Here is an 11100-nt window from a genome sequence, read left to right on the forward strand (position 1 = left end):
TGATCAGAATGAATGTATTTCCAACTACTATAAATCACTGGTTGACAGTCCTAATATTGAAGCCGTTGATTTTTTATACATTTGCTTTTCAGGAACTACATCTAACAATCGACCATTTTACATTACATTTGAAGAATGAATTTAAAGCCCATGCTAAAAAAGCAGCTCGTTTCAGTCCGTCCGAACTTACAAGAACGAATGCCAGTCTGGTATAACGTGCAAAGATTTCTTGTTAACGTCCAAGCATTAACTCAGGCTGGTTAGGATTTAAAAAAATCACCCCACACTACATTGGTTATCTTTCAAGTCAGATTTGGACAAAATTGTATATCGCATTCCAGCTCAACCCTACATTCAAGGACTAGCTCGGTCTACCAACACGGTTTTGTTAGCAGACCAAATGTCATATAAAGTTAAAGAGCTAAAGATAGACTAAATTTGAAGAAAAAGCATCTTCTTGAAATTTTGAGCCGCTAGAAGTTCCAAATAAGCACCCACTCACGGGTATTCATCATGATACGTAATTGCTTCTTACATGACTCTTTTTCATTGATTGTTATAATCGTGGCACAAACTTGACATAAAATGTCATTGGCTTTGTTAAAGCTTTTGGCATTCGAGATTCCTGGTTGAGACTTTTTGTCTTTCGGTGAATGGTAAACCGTTGTGTTACACCGGTAATGTATTTGTAGAGCTCCATTTTGGCTAGAGATTCTCCCAAACATCGACGACGACCGATTCCAAACGGAACCACATGTAAACTGGGTTTGAATTTCCCGTCGTCATCAATAAATCGATTCGGATTGAATTTCCACGGATCCGGAAACTCTTTGGAATTTCGCATAACAGCATTCAGATTGGAGATCAGAATCGTTCCTTTGGGGATGAAGTAACTCTTGATGTGAGTATCTTTCATGCAAATCCTGAACAATGCCAATGGAGCGATATCGGCACATCGTTGGGTTTCGTGAATAAAAGCCTCCGTAAATGGAGTTTGCGACCGCTCGCTGAATTCAATCAATCGGTTTCCAGTTGTGACTCTCTCAACCTCTTGTTGGATTTTCTCTTGCATCTCGGGATAATTTGATAGAAACAACATGCACCATGTCAAAGTTAAGCTGATGGTACTACTTCCAGCGGCATAGAAGTCTTCCAAAATGCCAAATAAGTTCATATCTCCTGTGTTTCCACTGAAGCTGAAGCCTTTACTGGGATCATTTTGGGCTTCAATGTAGCTATCAATGAAGTCTCGAATGTGATCCGGTTGAAATGTGTCGCGATGTTCTTTGACGATTGGTTTTGTTAGGCGAGCGATATTAGAGAAAGCTCCTTCAAAGTCAAAAAATTTCAACTTGTCCAAAATTATGCCCAAAATTGGCATTGTGAAGGCCAGTGTTCCAATTGGAGACCCATTTACTAGGTCGATGTTACTGAGACACCCGTTAATACTTTTAGCTTTCTCATCATCAAAAGCCAACTCCTGTCCCGTCGTGATCTTCCAAAGAGCACTGATGATGGCGATATTGAATTTGGTTGAAACATCTTGATACATTTGGTTATCCTTCTCGAGGTCTTGACACAACCGCTCGACTTGTCCGTCAATGATTTCCTCCATTGGAGTCTTGCCAAACCCGTGATCTCGGAGTGAGTGCAATGTGAACCGTCTTTGTTCCACCCAATTCATTCCATTACTGAAGGCAATGCCTGGGATTTGTCCATCATCCAACCTGAATGGCCTTTGCGACTCGAAAAGAAGAGGTCTGTCAGTGAATTCCGGACGATTCATTACTTCTTGGAGTGTCTCGAAATCGCAAATCACAACAATCCTTTGAGGTCCGAGAAAAAGTCCAAATATGTCGCCGTACTTGCACTTCATAGCGTGGAAACCAGAGACTATATTCTCACCCAAAAGCAAAATGTCCCCTAAAAGAGGCCATGGTACTCGAGGAGACGGTGGGAAGTTCTTCGGATGTGAATAATGCTTAAACCACCAAAACACGCTCCAAACAAAAAGAGCCACAATGATCGATCCAATCATGATAAAGAGTCCACTGATTTGTCTAAACTGTCAATGATGCTTCTCCCAAGATGAGATGTCTTTGTTTTACCCATCCTCACTCATCTAAACATTCTTTGGCAACTGAATTGCATTCGTACTTTAAGACTCGAATTTCTGAACGCCACATGTCGTTAAGCACCACAAAATGGGCCCATGTAGATAAAACTACACAGACTTTGAAATATGAATTTTAGAAGACAAAGAGATGACCAGGGCTGTCCAAATAGTGTAGATGAAATTGGCAAAAACTGCAATGAAATGCAACAAAAGGTTCAAAGAAATCGGCCAAAAATGCAAATATTTTTAGTTCAATGTACTCTTTTCAAAAGATCCTAAAGCAAAGCAGTTAAGCAACAAAGTGACAACGTAAGCTAAAATTGAAGAGCATATCAAAAAGGGTTGCGCAAACTTTTTCTGTAGGTACCTTAGCATGAAAATAGCATCAAAATGCGTCCTGGCCAAAACAACAAAATATGCTCCGTCATTGATTTTTCATGCAAATGGTAACAGTTAGATTACCCAATGATGCAATGCGCTTTAACTCATATATTTCAGTTTTCTTTACAATTGGGCTCTAGAATAAATCATGGTAACAATAAGATACACAGTACATAACTATCTATCATTGAACTCGACTTTTCAACACGGAATTTGAGTATACCGAATACTGTAACCTGCAAGGGCATTTGTTCCCTTTAATACATCTCCAGACAGTGTCGTCACTTGAAATGGGGCCAAGGTGCCTGAAAGACGAAGCAGAAAACTACTGAGCTTGTATTAAGCAACAGCACAGGGTAGACTTTGTAGTGTGTGTATTACGAAGTCTTTGCCATTAAAACTACTCCTCAAAAACTGCAACTGTCTGAACGAATGCAGGAAGGCACTTAAATTTGAATATGATTGATCTAGAGCTTTTATGTATGAGATTTAGACTATTTGATGGATATGTAGCTCTTCAGACTTGCTTTGTTCGTCACTTGCTCAGAAACAGAACTTCTATGAAAGCAAACTGGCATTTTGCAGTGACAGTATATTCTGCTCAAATTTATTCATTTGATTTGTTTATTCATATTGAGTTAACTTTTCAAATACTTCTATCATGGTCATTATAAAGACGTATATTTATAAAAACGATGGACAAAATTTATTAAATATCAATCTTGATTTGATAAAGAAAATATTTGTAAAGTTCTCATGAGATTTGCCCAAAAGGAAATTCGAGATACCAGTATTGCTATCTCTCGCTTCAATGGCTGCAATTGAAAGGGTAAGGATTTTGGAAATTTGATCAATTGCAAAAATGAGAGTTAAATTGTAAATTGTTAATAAACACCGGCAACTCCTTCATTAACCATTAATAATTCCCCATGTGTCTCCTATTATGAGATGAAATGCCTTACTGCTACTGGGATTGAAAATGCCAGCAGCTCTGGACGGAAAATTACATTTTTTACATGGCGTTATTTTCATTCATCCTGTCACTTTTTTGTCTGCTTTGTTGCATGTTACCTCAACTATAACTAGTTTGAAGGATATACGTACTATTATCATTTCGACAAGTGTGCGTCAACTGCTCACATCCAATAAAATAGCCAAGTAGTGCAATTTTTCATTCAAGTGAAATGAGGGTAGCTTTTTCGCTCATCAGCTCAACTAGTATCAGCTCGGGGGCCTAAACTTAACCTATTCTAACTCGATGAAACTTCAATCTTTATTTTTATTTTTAATAAAACTTTACTTTTATGTCAAAAAGAGCCAATCAAATTACAATTGAGCTGAAACGAATTTTCCGCCCTCTCATCCTAACCTGGCGTTCGTTAGGCTAACTGTTGTTTAAGAAGGCCGTCAGAGTTACAAAATATTTTTTGGTCTAATGAAAATATCAATATAAGTTGAGCGTTAGAAAAATACTATTGGCACGGCAAGTTTTTCACCTCATAAAATTTCTATTAATAACGACGTTGTAAGTAAAGATGGGATCATTCGTTTGCTCTTACCAATCACCACGCCAGGTTCCGTTGCTGCTTCCACGGAGTTCAAAACTCCCCCACAGTTAGTTCCGGTGCCAGAAAGAGTTGATCCAAAATGAAGCCCCACTTCACACATTGAAATCTTGAGGAATAAATGGAGAAAAGCTATGTTAAAGAATAGTATATCATATCGAATATAAAAAAGTCCCAAAACCAAGGAGTTAAAGCTCAGAAAAAAAATCATGGCCACCATTTGCATTTAATGCAATGTTTGGCAAGTTTTTTTTTCTTTTTTAGTAATGTTTTCCATGTGTCAATTGTTCTTTCATTACGACAGTTGAAACCAAAACAAAAAAGTGGGTCTTAGGAAACCTCCGGATATGAACTCCTTTTGGTATCTTGTCAATCTTGACTGCAATGCTTGTTTGTATCGTAGGTTTTAGAATTTGAAACCAGAGACGAGTTTGGTGCTTGGACGCTATCCAGAATGAAAACATACTCGACGGAGTGGACAGTTGGTACTCATTCTGAGTAACGTCCAAGCCTCCCAAGGTAAGAGCATTTAAAAAAACAGACCTTTGCAGGACTTGCTCAATAAGAAGTGATCTGAGTGCTGTTTTAAAGCTTTTACTTGAGAGATAGCGTCTTGATGTTACCCAGAATGAAAATCCACCACTCACTTGACATATCACACGAGAAGATGAATTTCATTCTAGGTAATCTCTACAAGTTACATGAGGGGTATAAGGTAGAAGAATCTGGCCTCTGTATTTAACAGTACTATAGGGAAAATAATGCGTCTGCTCTTTCAATTTGTCGAAGTTCAATTTGGAATTAATTCCGGTCGTTAACGTATAATAACCATGATGATAGGAATACGTCCTAACTGACTGACCTGTGCTGTTGTACTCTCAGGAGGAAGATTAAACGCTGGTGACGTGGTGGAAGCATTTTCAGCATATTGAATACTACAATGGCCTGCAACATACAATTTTTTTGAAACGTGATGATTGTTCCTATTTTCTGATGAGCATCGTTACCTAAACAGCTGGTTTTTTACGCAACTGCAAAGTTGACTTCGTTCTTCGTGAATCTATTACGGTCGACCCAAAGTAAAGGAAATGAATTCAATATCATTCGTACTCAATTTTGTCCAACATTCTATTCTAATACTGTAAGCCAACATGACAAAAAGATAACAAAAATGCACTGTATGATTTTCCAATTCATGGAAACTCTATTAACAATGTGTTGTGGAAAAACTAAGCATAAGGGAAAGAGCTGGTCATTAGATAAGACTTTGAGCTTTGAATACAAATATAACGAAGAATATCATGGGAGGGGAGATGGATTGGCGTAGTTGACTAAAGCGTCACACCGAGCTTGCTAAACTCGGTTTCATGGGTTCGATCCCAGGTCTCACCTATCCAAATCTAGGGGACAAAGTGCTCTAAGCTGCAGCATCGAGCTCCAGTTCAGAGATCCTTTCTATACAATAACATGAGTATGAAAAATAATTGTGCCCTAATGACGTACAAACATGTCGCAATAGACACACTTAGAAAAATATCAATGCTCGAGGGATCAGCAGACCAAAAGATATATAACATGGTGTTAACTAAAGACGTACCCATCTCTCTCCGGATGCATGTGACATAATTTTGGTTGTTGATAAGTTGGCCACCTTGGAAATTGTAGGATTGAAATGCGCCATTTAAACCAGTTAGATACTGAACACAATCTGTCGGTGCCCTAATGGTAAGTAATAGAATATAAATCATTTGTGCATGGGTTAGCTCATTTTAATCTATTTTCTTACCGTTGAAGTAAAATGTTATCCAAAAGTACTTACTACTTAACACAATGAGAGAAATGATATTTTGTTTCCAGGTGATTATAGGTAAAATACTGCAACTTACTTGTTTAAGTTGTCACATTCATAGTAGGTGGTTTTGATTCTGAATGTTTTGGCGGGCATTGAAGCACCAAACTTTATCATGACTTCCCCAGCGGATCCCGTATCACCAGTTTCGAAGTACACTAAATTCAAGAATCATATTGCTTGAGTCAATATACATTTGGGAATAATTGGCACTTTCATGGTAGATTTATGAGCTTAATCATCTAATGATATGTCATGTGTGTCTAAAATAGACGCCGGAAGCCACAAGAGGTTATAACTGACATAATGAGACCAACAACTAAAAAACGACGGGACAACTTCAATCATCAAACAAAATTCAAACGAATGCCCAAATACACATTGAAGTAGCTTAATATGAGCTGATTATTTTACAGTCTTGTTTTGAATTTCAGGCAACTTGTTCCAAAACTCTAAGTTTGGATAGTCTCAAATGGGAAAAAATCCCCATAAGCGCTGATAACCATTAACGTTAACCGTAAGGATGATTAAAAGTTTTTATCCTCTGAGTATATAGGTTTCTATTTATAACATAAATGGATAGTAACAAATGCAAGTTTCTTTGGAATTCGAAGTTAGTTCAAGCGCATAGAGGGTAACAAAACTACTCGCCAACAATAACCTTGAAAGCCATCATAACTATTTTGGTTGCAGAATTAAAGAAATTCAACCATAACGCTTTTCATGTCTGATCATCCTCCTGCTTCACTTCGACTTTAAAGACGTCACAAATAATTAGGCCTTTAAAGCACGGCCCCCAAAAGCATTGAAATTTCGAAACTCGTTACACAATGAAGTCTGATCAATTTTATCTGTATATCAAATGGTCTTACTGTGTTGTCCAGATAAGGTTCCGCATGTCACCGGAGGATTACGGCCGGTGGGACTTCTTATGATTAACGTATCCATTGAAGTTGCACAATCTCCAGTAACAGGGGGTGAAGCCGAAACAAAAACGTCGAAATCCAATCTGCAATTGAAAAGGAATAGGATAAGAAAAATCAAAGCCTTTGCCCACGTAAATTTATGGATTTTAATTTGAATAGGTTGTTGGCAGCGTTCGTGCAAAATTGTGAAAGAATACAATTTTCACGTGGCATGGATGAAGTTATTTGAAGCTCAATGATTTCAAAGAGACATGGAGTTGGGTCAGACAACTTACCGAATTTGACAAAGATCTAAAATAAAATAAAGCTTTTGTGTAATACAAGTTCCTTTTGTTTTTCGAATCTGATTGAAGGGCTAGTGTTGCCCCATTGTTGCCAAGATCAAGTAGACTTAGAATATTGACTTAGTTTATCTCATCTTCAAAAGGATATCAAAATGAGAGAATCAAAAGGAGCTTGGTTATTGAAAGGCAAATATTAACGCTCAGCTCAAATGAGTTAATTGTACACAACAGACTTAAAGGCACAGTTTCTTTTGAGTATTTTTATCTTTTTCTCCTACTTTACTGTGGGGAAAGTAAGTTCAAGTTCTTCATTCAAATGTTTTCTGTAAAAGATGTCAAAACCGAGAGATGAATTTGATTCGCCAAACAATACATTTGAACAACGAATAATAGCAGATGTAAGGACCGGCAATGAACGGCCTTGAATACTTGAAAGCGCGTCTTAATATATATAATACATTTTAATGAGAATGTATTACGCAGATCCAATTTGTTTTTCATAGTTCCTTGATTTATAAAAGGACTCCTAAATGAGGAAAAGGTACTACAACTAATTCAACCACTATCGAAAGCAACAAGTTCGAAAATGATCGTTGTTTCACTTACCATTAGCAATCCTGTTGAAGGTAAAAGTGTAACCGGTGGGGACACTTTGGCGCCCTACAGCTTCAGCATTCTGAGGATGAAGCAAAAGAAACTCAGTAGTATAAAATTTCTCAAAGATTGAGTCTGACCGAGCACCTCAAAGACACTTACTTGTAGATAAGTCGTATTCTAAAAAGAAAAATATGTGTTTGATTGAGACAACTATGGCCCAATATGATGTTGGCGCACAATTTCACAAAAAAAGAGATACACAATTTGTCCAAAATGTAACACTTTTCAAAGGTGTAACAACCGTTTCAAGGAACTGGCCCTTTCTTAATGATTGTAAATAAGAAATGGTTCTTCTTACCCTAGTAACTAGAGCAGTAGGAGTGTTCTTGACCATCATGCAACAATGCCCAAATCCGGCCGCGCATTGTCCATCCATTTGTCCACCATCAGAATTCTCGCATTCCATTTTGGTCATGCAAGTCCCTTGAATTGAGCTGTCCGACAAACAATTGCAGGTGTTTTGCTAAAGGGAAGAAAGATTACCTTTAATAAGTGATATCTCTTCACACTCTTCAACATTACCTTGGGGATAAGATCGTCACAATGAAGCAGTTGTCAAGCGTAAATGAACTTAACACAATCAATTAATGGCACGGATGAAGGTTGGTACTTACCTCAAATGTAACAATGTTGAAGAGGCTAAATATTTCTGAAAGTGAGATGGTAGTGAAGAAATACATGAAGAAATACATCAAAGTACAACGTTGGAGGAATGTTATGGAAAAAATATCAAATTCACTTACTTCCTTGTCTCGTGTTTTTTCTTCCGTCAGCTACATAGAAATGAACACAAGTCCAAAAAACCAATACGAAGTAGACAAGATGTAATTGAAAAAATTGGAAATGCATGTCTGTCAGTTTGGTCGACCAATTTCAGAATGAACAGAGGCTGATTGGAGGGTATTCTTCAACGCCTTTTTCATCCATTCAACCATTCAAAATGATGTCTTTATTATGCGTATCAATAACGATGATGGCAATGACTAGGCCTCTTTAAATCTCCATCATTCTCCTCTCGACAGAAAAATAGAATAGCCATTTCTGCAAGTACATACATCTTTTGCTAATCTCCAGCGATTGCAATGCGTGTTGCACGACATGATCAAACAATCCCATATTAATCTATCAGGATTAATTATTACGAATTATTCTTACGATCTCTTAACAGACCATATGAAACGTAATTCCTTCAGTAGCTCTCTTGTTAAGTAGTGAGGGCCGGCATATAGGCGGGATCAAAGTGGTAAAAATCGACTTCAATAAGAAATACACGTTACCTTTGATATCTTATAAAATCACCACTCACCCATGTCCCTATTGTGTAGTGTCTTAAAATTGGAAGATACATACAACTCATTGACAGATATTATGCGTGATTTTTTTAAAGACCTTTGTTACAAGAAGTATGCATCATTGGATATGTATATACGTACGGTACATGATTATTAATAAAATTAGTTTCACTCATGGTGATAGGGTTTAGGTGGGCACCTGTAGATCTGTAGAGCAAACNAATGTTGAAGAGGCTAAATATTTCTGAAAGTAGGGTGGCATTTAAGACCAGGGCATTATTGATGAAATTGCTATTAACGAAATTACAGTAATTTGTTCCTTTTTTTCGAAAAAGGAACTGTTACCACACTACATTCTAAACTTGTGTATTTGTAACGACCCAAAAACTAAAAGAATTACTCGTTACTCGTTCCTTTTTAAGCTTCCAGATTGGCCTTTATGTTTTCGTTAATCTCGTGACTGCTGAGGACCCTTAAGGCTCAACAGAAATTGCCATTTATTGCTAATTCCATCTAGCATATTACGATCAAAGAAAATCGAAGTTGAAAATTGTGCTTGCTCTTGACTACTCTGAGGATGTACTTGGGTTTTTAGCATTATATTGCAATACATTTTGACCAATTATACCAAGATTAAATGCCAAGGTTAGTTAACAAAAATGTTAACACGAAATCTTCAGATGATGCGCAATTGGACTCATTGAGTCAAAAACACATTTTTTAGAGCAGAATGGTCTCGATGGGGTAAAACCCACAAAATGTTGGTAATCTAAAATTTGAGTAAAAGTAATTGTAATGAGTAACGCCATTACATTTTTTTCGGTAACGGGTGTTCAACGAATTACTATTTTTGACCAAAGTAATTGTAACTGTAATTCATTCCTTTTGTTGAGGAACGACTAATGCCGTGTTGAAGACATACAAACAAAGTAATACTTTGTCGGAATGGTAGTAAAATTTAAGTCACTTACTTCCTTGTCTTGTGTTTTTTCTCCCGCTTGCTACATTGAAACGAACACAAGTCCAAAAAATCAATGCGAAGTAGACAAGATGCAATTGTGAGAGTTGGAAATGCATGTCTGTTCGATTGATCGACCAATTTCAGAATGAACGCTTAGTGATTGGGCATGAAACTTGAATGCATTTGTTTCTCCTTCAAGATGATATCTTTATTGTTTGTACGTGTCGATGCGAACAGTGAAGAGGCCACTTGAAATTTCAATCATTCTCCTCTCCACAGAAAATAGAATAGCTATTTCTGCGGTGCACACGTCTTTTCCTGTTTTCCAGCAATTGAAGTACTTGTTACTCGACAACAGAAAATAAACCCATATTAGGTTAACAGAAATAATCATTATTAAGAGAGCCGATTTTATGAGTAGACATTACAAGATTTATTCATGTTTTTGTGATTTTGTGAAAAAGATCCGCAAGAAAAACAGAGAGACCAGAAGGTAGCTACCAATGGGCTTGGCATTTATATGTTGGAATGCAGCATGGGCACTATGCTAAGATTCTAATGTAAGAGCTAACATGAGCGATCCAACTGGTAACAAAAAAGTGTGTTGTGTATGGTTCAGTAACATGATGACACAAGCCAAAGAAAGCAAAGCAGATGTTGGAATGAACGTGCTTAATTATGCAGAAGCGAGCTCTCCTGGTCATGATGGTGTGACAGAACAGTTTCTGTCAGTCACTGGTTCTTGCTCTTGTTTTCTCGTACTTGATGCGTTGCATCTTGGATCTGGGTAAGTGTTCCTCTTCTCTAAAGGTAATTCATAACGTTGGAGGAATGTTATGGAAAAATATCAAATTCACTTACTCCTTGTCTCGTGTTTTTCTTCCGTCAGCTACATAGAAATGAACACAAGTCCAAAAAAACCAATACGAAGTAGACAAGATGTAATTGAAAAAAATTGGAAATGCATGTCTGTCAGTTTGGTCGACCAATTTCAGAATTGAACAGAGGCTGATTGGAGGGTATTCTTCAACGCCTTTTTCATCCATTCAACCATTCAAATGATTGTGCC

At 37.3% G+C, this 11100-nt stretch overlaps 2 protein-coding genes across 3 annotated transcripts; both read right to left on the reverse strand.

Annotated features, from left to right (window-relative positions):
• Window positions 1–689: 689 nt before the first annotated feature.
• Window positions 690–2136, reverse strand: LOC131883676 (cytochrome P450 2C15-like; the record flags this gene model as incomplete). Its single annotated transcript, XM_059231193.1, is given in 1 exon segment — window positions 690–2136. A coding segment is annotated over 1 exon segment (1349 nt), but the record flags the coding sequence as incomplete, so codon positions are not given.
• Window positions 2137–2587: 451 nt separating this feature from the next.
• Window positions 2588–10179, reverse strand: LOC131883678 (uncharacterized). 2 transcript variants are annotated; one of them, XM_059231195.1, is made up of 12 exons: window positions 10042–10179; window positions 8393–8427; window positions 8077–8241; window positions 7878–7895; window positions 7728–7797; window positions 7113–7128; window positions 6784–6920; window positions 5949–6069; window positions 5660–5781; window positions 4925–5007; window positions 4057–4171; window positions 2588–2802 (listed from the first exon to the last, which is right to left on the reverse strand). In XM_059231195.1, exons 1-12 carry the CDS (start codon window positions 10145–10147, stop codon window positions 2699–2701), a joined length of 1092 nt encoding a protein of 363 aa, XP_059087178.1. In that variant the 5' UTR covers window positions 10148–10179; the 3' UTR covers window positions 2588–2698. The 2 variants fall into 2 exon arrangements, with proteins under 2 accessions (XP_059087178.1, XP_059087179.1); XM_059231196.1 differs by lacking the exon at window positions 10042–10179 and adding an exon at window positions 8522–8876.
• Between the last annotated feature and the right edge of the window lie 921 nt (window positions 10180–11100).

Source organism: Tigriopus californicus, chromosome 7 (assembly GCF_007210705.1).
Source record: "Tigriopus californicus strain San Diego chromosome 7, Tcal_SD_v2.1, whole genome shotgun sequence".
Lineage (NCBI taxonomy): Eukaryota > Metazoa > Arthropoda > Copepoda > Harpacticoida > Harpacticidae > Tigriopus > Tigriopus californicus.

Bases quoted from the DNA above. Each gene is read 5' to 3' on its own strand.
- LOC131883678 (XM_059231195.1), bottom strand. From the start codon at position 10,147: ATGCATTTCCAACTCTCACAATTGCATCTTGTCTACTTCGCATTGATT. The intron at 8,242-8,392 runs GTAAGTACCAAC...TCTTCCCTTTAG, and splicing joins TCAACATTGTTACATTTGAG to CAAAACACCTGCAATTGTTT. The intron at 6,070-6,783 runs GTAAGACCATTT...TCTTGAATTTAG, and splicing joins AACCTTATCTGGACAACACA to TGTACTTCGAAACTGGTGAT.